General features: G+C 31.6%; 1 protein-coding gene across 1 annotated transcript in view; it reads left to right on the top strand.

The window, feature by feature from the left end:
• Window positions 1–19,034, top strand: part of SLCO1C1 (solute carrier organic anion transporter family member 1C1) — a 114,792-nt gene that overhangs the window by 14,323 nt on the left and 81,435 nt on the right. Inside the window, exons 2-6 of the mRNA XM_003771161.4 lie at window positions 7,530–7,714; window positions 9,042–9,183; window positions 13,743–13,875; window positions 16,372–16,493; window positions 18,181–18,327. Coding sequence (XP_003771209.2) covers window positions 7,586–7,714; window positions 9,042–9,183; window positions 13,743–13,875; window positions 16,372–16,493; window positions 18,181–18,327 — 673 coding nt within the window. The 5' untranslated portion in view covers window positions 7,530–7,585. The remainder of the gene's footprint in view (window positions 1–7,529; window positions 7,715–9,041; window positions 9,184–13,742; window positions 13,876–16,371; window positions 16,494–18,180; window positions 18,328–19,034) is intronic.

Raw genomic sequence — 19,034 nt, forward strand, 5'->3', positions numbered from 1 at the left:
ACAAAATAGTCAAAGTGGAGTTAATACTTCAATCACCTGTGACCAACTAACAGGTGAAGATTCTTATGCAGATATCTCAGTACAGATTAATTACTTCATAGCAGCATATGAGCAAATTGCTGCTGCTGCTATCAAAGCATGGGCTTCTCTCCACAATAAAAACGATAAGGGTGAAGCCTTCACAAAAATAACACAAGGGCCAAATGAACCCTTTGCTGATTTTGTGGGACATTTGCAGACAGCTATCATATGAACTAATGGTGAAAATACAGTCACAGACATTTTGATAAAGCAACTTGCTAACGAAAATGCTAATGAGGTTTGTAGAAGAATTATACTAGGACTGCACAAGGATGTTCCTTTAGATGAGAGCATAAGACGCTGTGCCACAGTGGGCACAAATGCCCTTTATAGCCAGGCTATGATGTAGACTTCCCAGGATCTCAACATGGAAAGACAGGGTCCCTTCTGGCAAGGGACTTCCAGAGATACTCATATATGATGTTAGGTATGGGTCACTGCCTAGTTTTTTCCATACTAATTTCCAATTTTCCTAGCAGTTTTTGTCAAATAGTGGTTCTTATCCCAAAAGCTGGGGTTGGGTTCGTCAAACACTAGATTGCTATAGTTATTGATTATTCTGTCCTGTGATCCTAACCAATTCCAATTATTGACTACTCTATTTCTTAGCCAGTACCAAATGGTTTTGATGACTGCTGCACCTGATATTTTTCCAACTGATTAAATCTGACATTATTTGTGTGGAAAGTATTTTGTACAAAAGAACTCTGGGAAATGAGCGTGAACCACTACATAGCATTCCCAATCCCTCTATTTTTATCCACCTGCATTTTTGATTTCCTTTGCAGGTTAATTGTACATTATTTCCAAAGTCTGATTCTTCTTGTGCAGCAAAATAACTGTATGGATATGTATACATATATTGTATTTAGCATATACTTTAACATATTTAACATGTATTGATCTACCTGCCATCAGGGGGTGGGGGGAGGAGAGGAAAAATTGGAACAAAAGATTTTGCAATTGTCAATGCTGAAAAATTACCCATGCATACATGGGTAAATAAAAAGCTATGATAAAGAAAAAAAAGAAAGTGTTTTGTAGTTTTGTTCATATAATTCCTGACTTTCCTTTGGCAGATAGGTTCCTGAATATTGTATACTATTGATAATTATTTTAAATATTTCTTTTTGTGTCTCTTGCTCCTGGACTTTGTTGGTAATATATAAAAATGCTGGTGATTTATGTGGATTTATTTTGTATCCTGCAATTTTGCTAAAGTTGTGAAATATTTCTAGTAGTTTTTTAAGAATATCATATCATCTGCAAAGAGTGATGATTTGACTCCTCATTACCTACTCTCATTCCTTTATTTTTTAAATATATTATCTTTTATTGCCAAAACTAAAATTTTTAATACAATATTGTATAGTAATTGTGATGGTGGACAACATTGTTTTACCTATCATCTTATTCGGAATGGTTCTAGTTTGTCCCCATTACATATGATTCTTGTTGATGGTTTTAAATAGATGAAACTGATCATTTTAAGGAAAAGTTCATTATTCCTATACTTTCTAATGTTTTTTTTAGTAGGGATGGATGTTGGACTTCATCAAATTCTTTTTCTACATCTATTGAGATAATCATATAATTTTTTTTAGTTTGATTATTGATATAATCAATTATCCTAATAGTTTCCCTAATATTGAACCAGCCCTGAATCCCTGGCATAAATCCTACTTGGTTATAGTGAATTATACTGGGGATGACTTTCTGTAATTTCTTTGCTAATATTTTATTTAAGATTTTTGCATCAATAATCATTAGGGAAATTGGTGTATATTTTTTCCTCTGTTTTTGCCCTACTTGGGTGAGGTATCAGCACCATATCTTTGTCATAAAATGAATTTGGTAGGACTCCTTTTTCTCTATTTTTTTTCAAATAGTTTGTATAATATTGGAATTCATTGTACTTTAAATGTTTGGTAGACTTCACACGTAAATCCATCTGGTTCTGGAGATTTTTTCTTAAGAAGTTAATTAATAGCTTGTTATATTTTTATATATAATTAAATATATATTGTTATATTTCTTTTTCTAAAATGGGACTATTTAAATAATTTATTTCCTCTTCTGTTAACTTGGACAATCTATATTTTTGTAGGTATTCCTACATTTCATTTAGATTATCAAATTTATTGACATATCGTTGGGCAAAATAACTTATCACTTACTAATAATAACTAATTATTGCTCTAATTTCCTTTTCATCAGTGGGAAGTTCTCTCTTTTCATTTTTGAGAATAGCAATTTGATTTTCTTCCTTCCATTTTCTAATCAAATTAACTAAAGATTAATTTATTTTGTTTTTTTTTTCATAAAACCATCTCTTAGTTTTATTATTTAATTCAATAGTTTTCTTACATTCAGTTTTATTAATCTGCCTTTTTATTTTAAGAATTTCAAATTTTGTATTTAATTGAGTGTTTTTAATTTGTTCTTTTTCTAGCATTTTTAATTGTAAGCCCAATTCACTGATTTCTCTCTTTCTCTATTTTATATAAGTATCTAGAGATATAAAATTTCCCTTCATAATTGCTTTGGCTGAATCCCACAAATTTTAGTATGCTGTCTCATTATTGCCATTTTCTTGGATGAACTTATTGATTGTGTCTATGATTTGTTATTTCACCAATTCTTCCTTTAGGATTAGATTATTTAGTTTGCAATTAATTTTTAGTCTATTTTCCCCTAGCCTTTTATTGCATGTGATCTTTATTGCATTATAATCTGAAAAAAAGCATTTACTATTTCTGCCTTTCTGCAATTGATTTTGAGGGTTTTATACCCTAATACATAGTCAATTTTTGTATAGATTCCATGAACCATTGAGGAAAAATGTATACTCATTTCTATCTCCATTCAATTTACTCCAAAGATCTATCATAACTAACTTTTCCAAAATTCTATTTACCTCTTTAATGTCTTTCTTATTTATTTTGTGGTTTGATTTTTCTTGTTCTGAGAGAGGAAGGTTGAGATCTCTCACTAGATTAGTTTATTGTCCATTTCTTCTTGCAGCAATCCTAATTTCTCCTCTAGCAATTTCCATGCTATACTACTTGATGTATATATTTTTAGTGTTGATATTGCTTTTTTATCTATGGTAATCTTTATCAAGATATTGTTTCCTTCCTTATCTCTTTTAATTAGATCTATTTTTGCTTTTGCTTGATCTGAGATCAGGATTCAGCTCCAACCTTTACTTTTACTCCGTATGTTACAACTCTACGTGGTTTTTTTTTTGTAAATAATAAATTGAAGAATTCTGGATTTTAATTCAGTCTGCTATCCAGTTCCACTTTATGGGAGAGTTCATCCCATTCACACTCACAGTTAAAATAACTAATTATGTATTTGCTGCCATCTTATTGTCCCCAAGGTATGCTTCTCTCTTTACTTTCCACCTTCCCTTCTTTCCAATATTTTGTTTCTGACCACCACCTCCCTCAAACAAGCCTCCCCCTTTACAACTTGTGTTTTCCCTTCTATTAGCCTCCCACTTTCCTATAAGGTGAGAAAAGTTTCTCTGTGAAACAAAATATGTTTGATATTTTCTCTTTGAGCCAAGTCTTATGAGAATAAGATTCACACAATGTTCTTCCCTCTCTCTCCCTTCTTTTCCTCAATTATAACAGGTCTTTTTTGCCTCTTCATGAGATGCAATTTTCCTCATTTTAACCTCCATTTTCTTCTTTTTCCAGTACAATCTCTTTTCTACCTCTAGTTTCTTTTTCATATTATTACAATAAAATCAAATTATACCCATATTCTATAAGATATCCATAACAGAGATATAGTTCTCAAGAGTTCTTTCCTTTTAATTTTTCATGCTTCTCTTGAGTTCTGTATTTGGACATCAAAGTTTTTGTTCAGCTCTGATCTTTTCATCAGAAATAAGTGAAATGCGCCTGTATCATTGAATATCCATCTTCTTCCATGAAACATAATGGTCAATTTAGCTGGATAGTTTATTCTTTCATGCAATCCAAGTCTTTTGCCTTTTGGAATATTAGATTCTAGACCCTTCCATCCTTTAAGGTGGAAATTACTAGATCCTGGGTAATCCTGATTGTGGTTCATTGATATTTGAATTGTTTCTTTCTAACTACCTGCAATATTTTTCCTTTCTCCCATAATTCTGAAATTTTTCTATGATATTCTATGGAGTTTTCATTTTGGGATCTCTGGAGGTGATCAGTGAATTCTTTCAATGACAATTTTACCTTCTGGTTCTAAAATATAAGGGCAGTTTTCCTTGATGATCTGAAAAATTATGTCTAGGCTCTATTTTTTTTCATCATGGTTTTCAGGAAGTACCATTAACTTTAAATTGTCTCTCCTATATTTATTTTTCAGGTCAGTTGTTTTTTGAATGAGGTATTTTACATTTTCTTCTATTTTCTCCCAGTTTGGGTTCTGTTTGACTGATTCTTAAAGTCTTAATGAGTCATTCACTTCTATTTGTTCAATTCTAATTTTTAATGTATTATTTTCTTCAATTACTTTTTTGTAGCTTCTTTTGTATTTGGCCAACTGAATTTTTAAATGAGTTGTTTTGTCCATTGCATTTTTTTTCCTTTTCACAAATTCTGTTTTTCATTGCATTGGTTTCTTTTTCATATTTATTTTGTAAGGAGTAATATTCTTTTTCCATTTCATCAAGCCTATTTTGTAGGGAATTACATGCTTTTCTAATTTCTTTATTTTTAAGGAGTTTTCTTTAGATAATTTCTGGTTTTCCTTTTCCATACCCTCTTGTAAAGTTCTCATTTCCTTTCTCTGTTTTTCTTATATGACTTTTTAAAAATCCTTTGTGAAATCTTCCAAGAAAGCCTTGTGAAATAGGGACCAGCTCATATCATCCTTGGAGTTTCATCTGGATTTGATTTGTCTTTAGGAGCCACAGAGTTTGAAGTCTGTTCTTTTCTTTCTCCATAAAAGGTGTCTATGGTCAGAGTTCTTTTTCCTTTTTTGCTATTTTTTTTTAAGTGTTGAGATCTGCTCTTAAGCAAAGGGGTGACATTCACTTTAATTTGCCCTGGGGCAGTTCTATTGATTGATTTCAGATGCTGGGAAATGCAGACTGGTCCTGCATTCTTCTGGGCTCAGTGGCTTACAATTTGCCTTTTGTATTTGCTTTTGGGTATTTTACCATAAATCTGCCAAACTAACTCCTTGCAACCAGGACAGAGTAGCCTAAGAGCCTCACAGAAGATTCTCCATGTATGGCTGCAAAGCTCTGGCTGCTGCCTCAGTTCCTTGCCCTGGGATCCCTACACTGTAGTCTGGCAGACTATTTCCCTGCCTGATTGAAACAGACTTGTTCTGAAGTTCTTATAAAGTATCTTTTTCTGGAAATGTGTTGTCCTACAAATATTTGTGGGTTCTGTCACTCCAAAACCAGTTTAGATGCTTAATCTACAGTTGGTTTGAGAAAAAGTCAGATATAGCCATGTCTACTCTTTGCCATCTTGGCTCTGCCTGGATAATACTTTTTTTAAAAATAAAAAAAAGGCAAAATTACCAAAAAATTAAAACATTGAGAAAATCAGCAATACCTCAATTGTATATTAAGTTAAGGTATCATCTGGACCCAGCCCAGGACCACAACTTCAAACAGAAATGAGTGAAAAAAACCCATAGATGTGACATAGACCCCAATTATCACCAAATTTGTGTCTTTAAAGAAATGGTGTCACTGATTACTTGGAAGGAGGAGAAAATTTATACCATCTCAGACATATGGGAGTTCCAGGCACAAGGTGTCTTGCGAATCAGAACCTGAATGAGTGGTTCAGCCATAGAAGTAGATGAAAAAATCAGTATTGTCTAAGCTATCCTCCTCAACCCCAGTTATTTTTTCCTGTTCCCTTCCATTGTTCATTCTTGAATCTCATTTTATTGTCAAAGTATTTCTCTTTGCATTAGACTGTCCCTTTCAAAAGAAAAAAAAGGGGAAATTGACATTTAACTTTAAAATTTTGGGTTAAAGGGGAGTTTTTTTGTTTGTTTGTTTTTGTTTTTTTAAGAGAAATCAGAGGAAATAGTAATTGTACTCAATAGGACAATGATCAGTGTGAGCTTTCTAGTAATCATAGTACTATTTTAATTATTCTTCCAAAGGTAGGGATAGAAAATGGGTCTGTGGATATGTAGAGGAAGAGATAGATAACACGGTATGGAGATGACTGGAAAGTGGTAATGTTGAGATCAGGAAATATATGGTTCATGCTCATCATTAAAAGGATAGGTTTCCAGGAGTGAGTGCTCAATTTCTAGGTCACCAAGATATGTATATGTATGTTTATGGCATTGCACTAGTAATCCAGTCAAAAAAAGGAGATTAATTTGTCACAGCTAACATCTCTCCTCAAATTTTCATTATTGATTTTTCATTAATCAGTCCTTTTTCATCCATATTTTTAAGATGTGTTTTTGAATTGTTTGAAAATGATGAACTCGTTTCTAAATTTACTCTAACTTTCAAAATCCTTATCCTAATATCTGTCTAAGCACACTCTGCTTAAGAATTTAGGTTTTAGGTTTACAGACTTAATTGGAATGCAGCAACTGTGTTCCAGCAGTTAATTTACATGGGAATTCATTTTCTTCCTTGCTTTGCTTCTTGCTTAGACTAGTAAATCTTCCAACTTAGCAAAATCCTGTTTCATCAAACATTACAACAGCAACTTTTTTATTTTATTTTTATATGTATTTAATTAAACAGAATACAGAGAAAGTAATTATGTATAGGAACCAAATAGTTTCAATAATAACATTACTCAATAAAACAATGGAAAAGTTTAATTAGAAAGTTTCCTAGTGCATACATAGTTAATAGTATGCAAACAGTCTCATAAAATATTCAAACTGAACAAGAAAGCTACAGAATACTTTGTCAATCCCCTGATTTTATTAAGGATCAAAGAGAAAGGATGCAATAAATGCCTGCAGATTGTAGAGTAATTTGTTAGACTTTTTATCTTCTGATTTATGCCATTTTCCTTTCCCCCCATTAAAGTAGTTAAGTTTACCTGTTCACACAATACAATTTCATGCTTTGCACTGCATATAATGTTAGACTTTTTTGAATGTGTTGAATAGTTTTGCCAAATTGGTGTTCCCTCTCTTTTTTATTTTTTATGATAAGGGATGGTTCTCATGGAGGAGGAGGTAAGAGGTACATATTGGGAAATATAAATGTAACAATAAATAATAATGTAAAATGAAATAATAATATGTAAATATAATAAAATATGACAATAATATAATATAACATTATTTTAAAATATATATATATATGTACTTATACATATATATATATTTAAAGAACCATGTGCTCTTCTGCAAAATTGCTATTTGTTTCTTCTTCCCTGAGCATATAATAAATATTGTCATATTTCTTATTTATGGTAGGTCTTATTTATTGAATTTTACAACAGATTTAAATAATTTTGAAAATTCAGCTTCAACGGAATCCCATTGAAGGATCATTTTTATGATGGAAAATTCACCCAAAGAAAACACCCAATTATTCTCAAAATCTGAACGACCCACAGACAGGACTCCTTTTAAATCAGAGTCATCTATTTCAGAAGGAAAACAACCTTGCTGTGGAAAACTAAAGGTATGGTGGGATAAAGGAATTAAATGACATTGATGATCTTTGTTCTTTGTGTTCATGCTCCTTTAATTGTAGCTAGAGAGGACATGTGTCTTCAATTCAAATACCTAGCTGTACTAAAACATTTGTAGTTCTTTAAATATAACTTTCTATCTTCCATCTGTTCCTTTGTTTGTACTGCCAGTCCCTGATTTTTGTCATGTTTTATACCTTCACCTCTCCTTTTCGATTTATTTATTTTACTTCCTGCAATACTCAGCTCAGTCTCATCTTCTGCATGAAATTTTTCCCATCTGCCTTTTCTCACCCCAAACTCTTAGTGCTTTCTCATCAAATTACCTTCTATGTATTTTTTTTTTTTTGGCTGCGGCAATTGGGCTTAAGTTAGTTGCCCAAGGTCACACAGCTAGGAAGTGTTAAATGTTTGAGGTCAAATTTGAACTCAGGTCCTCCTGGCTTTGTGGCTGGTGCTTTATCCACTATGCCACCTCACTGACCTTATCTAATTTAAATATAGATTGTACAAACCTAGTTATTTACATATTCTCTCCCCAGTTAGAATGTATGATTCATGAGAAACACAACTACTATTTGCCTTTCTTTATATCCAAAACACTTAACACAGTGCCTAGTGCATAATGAATCCTTAACAAATGGTGTTTGATTGACTAATTGACAATATATTAAAACCACACTTTTCAAAGCACTTAATAAACATTTGTAGTATTCAGGTAATAGTGCATGTAAGTAATTTATTAAATTTCATATATCATTGGCAAGAGTTTTAAAAGGCTTGTAAATCAAAAAAAATCTTCATTTTTACAGGAAAAAATAAATATATTTAACCAGCAAAGGGAACTAAGAAAAATATAAAAGAAAATTGGTTATATCTCATATAGCTTTAGTGAAAAAAGCCATATCAATCATGCAGCATATTTTTTTAGAATACTAAATTATGGTCTCTATTCGCACATAGAATGTTGCTGTGGCATATTTATAACGTAATATAATGAGCAATTTGGTTCATAAAGTGTGTGTGTGTGTGTGTGTGTGTGTGTGTCTTTTGTATAAAACAAAAGATTCAACCTCTTCTAATCAAAGCTCCATAGATAGAGTTTTTGAAAAAATATAAGTGTGACTCTATGGGTCTCCAGATTAAAACAAAAAGGCTTGATAATATTACTGATATAGGAATCTTTCCCTTGAAAGGAAAAACCCAAATGGATATACATGAACAGATTTTCTTCTGTAAAGATATCCTTTTCATTTTATATTACTGTAAATTTTTGTCATTCATAAAATCAGATCATATTTATTTGTCCTTTTACAGGTATTTCTCTGTGCATTATCTTTTGTTTATTTTGCCAAAGCCTTGTCAGAAGGCTATCTGAAGAGCACAATCACTCAAATAGAAAGACGATTTGAAATCCCTAGTTCTTTGATTGGTGTTATTGATGGCAGCTTTGAAATTGGTAGGTATTATGACAACTAATCTGGGTTTTTGGCTTTATTTCTAGAATAATGTATTTAATATTTGACAAATTGAGAGTAGGTCACATGATGATATTCTTATCACCTTGTAAAAACTCATAGCCATTTCCATAGATTTGTGATTTTGCTGACAGAAATTCCTTTCATTAATATAGGTGAGACTTTCACCACATTTTCTCATATTATGTGATTTTCTTCATGTATTCCTTTTTTAAAAAATGGTTAATGCTTAAAAACAGCAACAACTTTGCTGCCATTTCCCAGTACCTCTTACCATACCATACAAACTGGAAACAGTAAACACTGATCATAGCTGATAACATGTGTCTCATTTCTCAAGTATAATCTGCCCTCTTTCTCTGAAAAGTATAGATAAATGCCTCATTATCAAATTTCTGCAAGCCAGACTAGTCAAAATATTGATAAATGTTCTGATGTCTGTTAGTAGTTTTATTTTTACCTTTATATTATAATGATAATTTTGGGTATCATTTTCTTGATTGTACTTACTTCACTTTGTAACCATTCATACAAATCTTCCTAAGTTTCTTTGAGTTTTTTGTTTTTGCCATTCCTTACAATGCTATAATAGTTAAATATATTCCTGTAACACAATTTATTCAATTATTTCTAGTGCCTTCTTACTCCAATTTTTTTTTTTACTTATGAAGCTACATATTTTTTGGAAAATAAATATCCAATAATGGAATCATTGTGACAAAAAAACTTGACCATTCCATGTCTTCCCCCAAATCCTTGCCCCCAAATGAATGCAAACTCTTCTGTTTCTTTTTTTAATATTTTGTGGGCACACATATAACAATCATATTGTTTATTCCTCTATTGGTCAATAACTCTCCCTCTCTGCTTATTTATATTCTGGTTGGTTTCTTTTAAGAAACATTTAGTCTCTGTCATGTCATATCTAGTAATATGTTGCAACTTTCTTATATCTACCATATATCTTTCCATCACTTTGGTTTCACCTGCAGGTTTTTGCCCTAAGCAAGTGGGAGTTATCATTATGCAAAAATTAGTATTGAACAATATTCAATTTAACAGGAAAAAAGCACCCTTCAAGGGCCTCCTCAAGCATATCCGCTCATAAAAATTTTAAAACCATATAATAAATTTGAAAGGTGCAGAGATATAGATAATTTTTTTAATTGTTATACGAGGCATAAAATAATGACACTAACACATAGTAAGTATTCATTTAAGGTTTTTGCCAATATCATGGATGATGCCCTCTGGATACTCCAAATAGAATCAATCAATTATAAATCAATTATTAACCACTTGCCAAGTGCCAGGCACTGTACTAAATACTGAGGGTATAAGTACAAATAATAAAACAGTATTACTAATAAAAATACTTATTATAATAGGATAGATTAGTACATACATAAAGTAAACATAAAATGAATGTTTAGAAATATATGCAAATCACATAAATAATTTAAATAGCTTGAGAGGGAGACATTAGCTATTGGGGAAATCAGGAAAGTTCTCTTGCAGAATATGAAGTTAAAGAAGGAAGTCATTCCTTCAAAATAGATCTTTCAAAATAGAGGGCTCTATTTGATTGATTGTCTTAGATTCACAAATACCATAAAACTTGTCCAATGAAATTGAAAGAAATTATTCACACTGGTAAGCAAATGAAAATGCTTATTGTTTCCAGAGGTATAAAACTTATGAGGAAGCATATGAGGAACCCAGTTAAAATGTAAATTGGAAAAGTTTAAGAAAATAAAGTATGATATGCTAAAATAATGTTAATTTATCATTTTCTAAGTCAATATGTGACCTTCAATGATCCATTTATATTTGAGTTTGATACTATAGATTGAGAAATCACTGCCACAATTTAATGGTCAGCTCATTCTACACACATGCACCACACACACACACACACACACACACACAGATGCATGCACAAAATGTCTCAAATGTTTTAGGGGAGTTATATGCTTAAATATACCCTGTAAATAGAAGACCTTGAAGAACTCTCTCATCAGTTAGGGACATTTCTCTTTGACCTTGTTTTAAATTTAAGCTTCATTAACTCTTGAGATTGTTTGTATGTATTCTGGACAGTTGCTACAGATAGAAAATTATTTGTGCCCAGTATTAAATAGGAGGAGATCATTCAAGATCACATTTGAGGAATTATAAATTTCTTTCAATGATCCTGAAATGCATGCTTCTAAAAAGTCGGACATCGTCAACAGCAATATTTTTCTAGTGATATTTTACAGTTGTGAGAATTGTTATGAGTATGATGATACATATTAATTTTATCATACACTTTAAAATGTAATATGAATATCAGCTCTCATATAATTAATCATATGATTTCTGCTTTCTGTTATGGCATGATTCTATTCTAAGGGGCTTCTTTTAATAATATCTTCTATGTTCTCCTTAGAGATACAATAATTACTAAGTTTATTAATATGCTTACATCATCTATTACAACCATCAGTATTAATTTAACTTATTTTGTGTAGTAGTTTGCAAAGCATTTTACACACATTATTTCATTTGGTCCTGAAAATGTTATCTTATTTATAAAATTTTCAATTCCGTACCAATATTATTATATTAACATTGGAGATAATTATAATAAGAACAATATCTCATACTTAGCAAAGCAATTTAAGATTTCCTTCAAGGTTACTTCAAAACAACCATATGAGGAGTAGTGCCAATGTAGTTATCCTCCTTCTAAAGATCAGAGAATTAGGTTCAGAGGGGTTAAAGGACTTGACTAAAGTCAAGCTAATGAGTGGTAAACATAACGAACCAAGTCTTCTAAATGCAATCATAGTGTTCTTTCCATTATATCACATTGCCTCATATTCTTTCCTCAATTCAATGCATCAACCAGTGCTTTCCTTTGGGAAAGGATGAAATACTGATATTATTCCACACTGATAGCATTTTAGCTAGCTTTGGGGAAAATGGGGAATGTTTAGGGAGAAAAAACATTATTCTATATATTCTTCCTTCTTTGTCAGTCTGTATCAGCTAGTTTTAACTTTACTATGAAAGAGTACTAATTAACAAGGAAGGAGCCAGGGAGGTTAAGCTGACATGTGTTTTGCCAAATATTTAAATGCTATCTGGATAATGAAGTTGTAGTATTAATCCAGGCAGTTAAAATAAAAAAAAATAATAAATTAATATTGAGTCACAGCTTCACTAGATAGGAACACAAATTAACTAATAGAGGCAGGCAGAAAAGAAGAAACAAACATATATTAAGTACAACAGACACTGTATTAAGCTTTTTACAAATATTATCTCATTTGCAACTCAAAACATCCCAATAAGGTAGGTACTGTTTTTATCCCCATTTTATAGTTAAGGAAACTAAGGTAAACATATGGTAAGCAATTTGCCCAGAGTTGCACAACTAGTAATTGATGCCTTATGTAAACTTATCTTTCTAAGTCTAGATGCAATGCTCCATCTACTAAGCTACCTCACTGTCTGAGAGATCTAAAACAATGATATAATTAGAAATTAAATTCATCTATCTATGCCTAAAGAGCTATCAAACTGTGCATACCTTTTATCCAGCAGTATCTCTATTGGGTCTGTATCCCAAAGAGAGCAAAAAAGGGGAAAAAGATCCAAATGTGCTAAAATGTTTATGGCACTGTTTAGTGTCAAGGAATTGGAACTTGAGTGGGTTCCCATCAGTTGAAGAATGGCTGAATAAGTTAATGTATATGAATGTTTTGGAATATTATTGTTTTGTAAGAAACGATCAGCAGGATGATTTCAGAAAAGTCTGAATAGACTTAAATAAACTGATGCTAAGTGAACTGAGTAGAACCAAGAGATGACTGAACACATCAGCAACAAGATTATGTGATGATCAATTCTGATGGATGTGACTCTTTTCAACAATGAAGTGATCCAGGCCCATTCCAATAGATTTGTGATGGAGAGAGGATCTGCATCCAGAAAGAGAACTGTAGGGACCGAATCTGGATCATAACATAGTATTTTCACCTTTTTGTTGTTTGTTTGCTTTTTTTCTTCCTCATTTTTTCCTTTTTGATCTGATTTTTTTTATGCAGCATGATAAATATGGAAACATATATGGAGGATTTGCATGTTTAATATACATTGGATTACATTTTTGTCTAGGGAAGGGGATGAGGGGAAGAGAGAGAGAAAAATTTGGAGCACAGGGTTTTGAAAGGGTAAATATTGAAAACTATCTTTACATATACTTTAAAAATGAAAAGCTATTATTAAAAAAAGAAATTCAGTTCTTGCTCTAAATCATTGAGGCCATTTAAGGAAGGGATAAAATGTTGCACTAGAAAATGACATTGATCAACTTACACCTGAAGAAAGGGAAGACCAAAAGAAGGCAAATTGGTTGACACACCATAGGGTAATTAAGTTTATAATTGTCCTAAGCTTGAGAAAAACTACTCACTTGATGTTGTGAGAATAACAGTTTCTTTAATTTTGTTTTATATAATGAATTTATAAATATTCCATTTTTCCACAAAAGGGAATCTTTTAGTGATAACCTTTGTTAGTTACTTTGGAGCCAAACTTCATAGGCCGAAGATAATTGGAACAGGATGTCTAATTATGGGAGTTGGAACTTTTCTTATTGCTATGCCTCACTTCTTCATGGGACGGTAAGTCTAAAACAAACTATTCTAATATGTATATATGACAGAATTCCATTCACATTGAATGCTGTGTACTCTTTGTAACAAACTTACATTGGCAAAAAACAAACAAAAATTACATCAGATTAAGGATATCATTATGAAAATTAACCAGTTATTATTTATTTGTTGACTATTATTTATGACACTATTTTTTAATACTCTTCATAATAGACCATGGAAGATTTGTATTCTGAATTCAAAAGCCTTATTCACAAGCTGAAGATAATGGACAAATCCTTATTAAAAATTGGCTAACAGTGAAAATCAATTTATATAGTACCTAAGGAATACATTCTATTAAATTGCTTAGAAGAGAGAACCCCTATTGTTCTGGCTTGAGAAGTAATCATGGAATGATTAAATTATTTTAATTTAACATTTATTGAGTACCTATATGTCAATGAATTATGCTAGGTATGGAGGAGATAAAGAAAATTTACCCAAATCACTCAGTAGAAGGGATAGTATTTAAAGATCTGAAGATTAGAGTTGAATTCTTGAACTGAGGGAGCTGATTTAATTCACTTCATTTTCCTCTCAATCTTTTTGTAAATGAAAGAGTTGGAATTAGAGAACTTTTACCAGTGATATGATCTTAAAATTTCAGAATGAGACAATGTTTCTGCCTTCAAAGATTTTCTAATTGAATATACATGTAGGTAGAAAGTGGTAAATATATAAATTAAAGATTTCACAAAATGTGACAAGAAATTTGAATAAGAATAGAACTTATGCACCTGAGAAAAGTTTGATCATCAACTCACAAGGAAAAAATAACTAAGATGAGAGGAAAATAAAATGCAAAAATAGATTTCTCTTGATCAAATAAACATTTATCCAATTTATTGTTGAATAAAATCTAGGTCTTTTTACTCCATGTCTAAATATAAACTATTAACCTATGAGTAACTCATTCTATCTAGATATGTCAACACTATGGTATATTTGGGAAAGGAAGTCAAAAAAAGATTTTGTAAAAATAAATTTTAGTCATATATATGAATTTCAATACTTCATAAGAATTTTTCTGGCTTTAATGAAATAATAATAAAAGTTCTGAGCCCCCAGACCAGACTTGACATCTGATCACTAGAACAATTTTGACTCTTTTGATCTATTTTTATTTCCCTGTTAATTTTTATTCAAGTCCAGTCAATCTTCCCACTCTATTCTATTCTTTTCCAATATACAAATACATAATTATTTTTCTCTAAGTTTATTTTACTAGCTGTAGTAATAGCAGTGATATTTCACTGTGATAGCAGCATACATTTATATATTCCAAAAAAAACTTTCCAATCTCACCTCACATAATATATTTTTATTATTATTCCATTTTATTGATAAGAAAGCTAAGGGATGAAGAATTTAAATAGCTTTTCCTGGGTCACAGACCAAATATATGGCAGAGCTGTAACTAAAGCCCAAGGTTTTCTGATTCTAAATCCAGAGCTCTTTCCCACTATACTATGTACAATCTTTCTTTAGAGTATATAATAAATTTATTTATTCTAAAAGATCAGAGCTCTTTCCTCTTATTGCCTCTCATACATTACAGAGGCATGTATGTATGTATGTTTATTATTGTACCTGGTTGTAATGGTGATTATTGGTGTTATGGAGTGATGGTGGCTACTGATGATTAGAAATAATGTTACTGCTATTTTATACTTCAGTCACTGGAGCATGATACTTTGAGTCATAAGAAAAAAATTATTACATGCATCCAATATTCCCATATGAAGATAAATAACTGATGCAATTTGGATAAATGATTTCTAAAAGCTCTTATTTCACAACCAAAGCACAAAACAAAAGTTATAAGAATAGTGATTAAATCACCATTCTACCTTTTATCTCAAAAGAAATAGCTGTCCCTATTTTTACATTGTAGATCACATTAATATAGCATTAGATTGAATTTATAAAATGAATTTTCATCAATCACAGTATCATAGACTTAAGCTCTAGAGCTAGAAAGAACCTAAGTGATAATTTAGTCCAACTTTCTTATTCTGCAAATGGAGAAATTGAGGTCCAGAGAGATTATATGATCTTTTCAAAGTCACACAGTGACAGAACTGGGAATTCTACCTTAAGAATGAATTTAACACTCAAAAGTCACTGCTACTTCCATAGCAAAAATAGAAAATAATGATCTACAAAATATCCTTGCTTTAATTTTCTTCTCAATTATCCAAATCATTGACTCACCAAAATATAATTCTCAAGGTTTTCTCTTCTATATGAAATGGGATTCTTTAAAGTTTACATATAACATTTGTTGTATAATTCTCATTTAAAAATCTGATGATTTTAATATTGTGTCAGATCCATAAATATCCTAAATCTATAGCGCACAACCTATGGGAAGATATGGAATATGGGAATACAGTGTACGTTGCTTTTGACTGAGTGAGTGAAAATTCTCAGAGTATATAAAGTCTTAATTTTATTCAGTTACAGTTATGAAAAATTTTCTCCTTCCAATTCCACCATCACTATTTCTCCATGCCTACGAGATCTCAACAAAAAAATGCCACTTTCAGTTATGGAAAGATCTCAATCTAACATAAATACAGGTAAGATTATTTCTTTAATTCTGGAAAAAAAACAAGATTATTTCATACCTGATTGAAACCAATTTTCTACTAATATCCTTTCCCCTCTGCCTTTATTGAAGTAGGGAACAAGATTGTGAGAACGAAATTTTTTCCAAAAACTAATGTAGAGTATGTAGTTGGGAGAAATCAGCCAATTTAAACCTTTCTGAATCTTGAGGATTTGTGAAATTATCTGGACAAGCTGAACTTCTTGTTAACAGGTTTAATTGATGGCTTTATGAAGGTATGAGCTCTTCTCATCCACATTTGTGGATATTTATTGTTGAGTTAGTTGATGGAGGTGGGGGAGGAGAAGGGCTCAGGATAGAACTTTTCAGTGAATTAAACTACAATGATCCACTCACCTTTAGAGTATGAATTATTCACCCACAAAGAGAAGTATAGCTGAGGTAAAGAATATTGCCGAATCAGTTCATGACTTGCCAATTTTTCCTCTGAGGGAGGAACAGAGAACCTAGAGATTTAGCAGCTTGAAGTCATTATATTGAAGAGAATCAGCATCTTTTGGTTCTTAAATTTGCCTTTTTAATCTTATTACAATGCTTTGCTAATTGAATTTGTAGTTTTACAAAGTCTATGAGAATGTACAAGGAGCACTGGATTTAGTTTTCATGTTTGCTTATACTAAGTATTATATGTTAACCAGGGAAAAGTGGTGAGAAGTTTCAGAGCTAGTGCTCTCAGGTTGACTCTAGAAAACTTATGTAATAATAGATATAATAGATTTTTTAAAGATATTAATTCATTCTTACTGCTATCACATGATCTTCATGACTGAAAGAAAAGTTCTTAAATTGTTAAAATATTTTCTGGAAATATATTCAAGTTAAAAGTTAAGAGAGAAAAGATTGTGGGAGTAATTTTTACTTTGATTTTCTTGAAAGAATAAAGGAAAAAAGCATTTATTAAACCTCCCTATGTGTCAGACACTAAATGCTAGGGATACAATCTTAAGTCATAGCAATCCTTTCCTCCCCCAAGGCCCTCGGGGATTTACATTCTAATGGGAGAGACAATATGAGGGTGTCATGGCCATCAAGGTATGTGTTGATTTGGGAAGTCACATGAATAGTAAATGTAGTAGGTTTCCTATAGCAGTGACTTTATTGGTTTTATTATGGCTCCTAAACTTGAAAATAGATTGAGGTGGAAAGGGTATGGGAGATTCATAGTGGCAGGACACATGGAGAGAATATAATCCAGTTTAAATTTGCAACATGTCTGGGACCAGCTAGATAGAGAGCAGCATTGACATACTCACGCCTTCAAGATAGCTTAGAGAAAAGGCAAGTGTTTCAAAATGGAAAGCATTATGTTCTACACTGCTTGGATTTTATTCTGGAGGATGCAGAAGATAGAACAGAGAAAAGAGATACAACATCACAAACTTTGGAGGTTGCACAGTATAGGTATTCATTTTTTAAAATAACATTAATATAGTCAGTAACTTAGGCAACATTCTTGAGAACTGAGGCAGCAAAGGAATATGATTGTCACTCAAGAATTAGATTTTCACCTGCTCCAAATCTATTCTATTTATTACTTTATTTGTTCTTCAATTATTCTTTGGATGTTGCCAAAGAAAACCTCTGTATTTGAATAATGGTCAAATTTTAACTCTTGTGCCATTTCAAATTTTATTAAGGATGTGAAACAGAAACTCGAACCTCCATGTGGGTTTATGTTTTTCTGGGAAATCTCCTTCGTGGAATAGGAGAAACTCCCATTCAGCCTCTGGGAATTACCTATATTGATGACCATGCAAGTGAGGACAACGCTGCATTTTATATTGGTAACAATCATTTCTTAAATTGTCTCAGAAATAAATACTGGAGTACTTGGTACATATTTTTTCCCTATGTGAATAATGCAAAGAGTTTTGAAGTTAGCTTCAACTTTACATTGTTACTTTCTAGATGTGTACCTTGGAAAAGTTTCTCCTAGCTACTACCTAAGATTTCATTTCCTCATCTGTTAAAAGGGGATAATAATATTTTCATGTGTTAATTTACAGAGCTGTGAGCATCACAGTTCATGAAGTAAATAAAAAGTACCTGTGACTGTAAAATGTTATAGAGATATCAGTTATTGTGTAGTATGTGGGTGTAGGGGCTAGATATAGGATTTTATTGCTAAAAGGAAATCCCTATATAAGAAAACACTCTCTTCCAAGGTATAGCTCTGTACATTCCTTACAATTTATAAAGTTAGAGCATTATCTAGGGTACTAAGAAGACTTGTCTAGGTTCACATTACTAGTATGTGTCTAAGGCTGGACTTGCCCTGTTTCTCAATGATATTGTTACATTGTTATTGCTGTTACTATAACTTTCACTTAAGTCTATGAGGCATATTTATAATATAGGATAGACATTGATGGTAATATTCTTAACTTAAAATTGTAATTATAAAATTGCTCACATATATGCCCTGAGTTAAAAAAATCTGGCCTTGAGCTAGGGGTTTAAAATCTCAACCAAATGCTGGAACAGTCGCTCT

Source organism: Sarcophilus harrisii, chromosome 5, assembly GCF_902635505.1.
Source record: "Sarcophilus harrisii chromosome 5, mSarHar1.11, whole genome shotgun sequence".
NCBI classification, from domain to species: domain Eukaryota; kingdom Metazoa; phylum Chordata; class Mammalia; order Dasyuromorphia; family Dasyuridae; genus Sarcophilus; species Sarcophilus harrisii.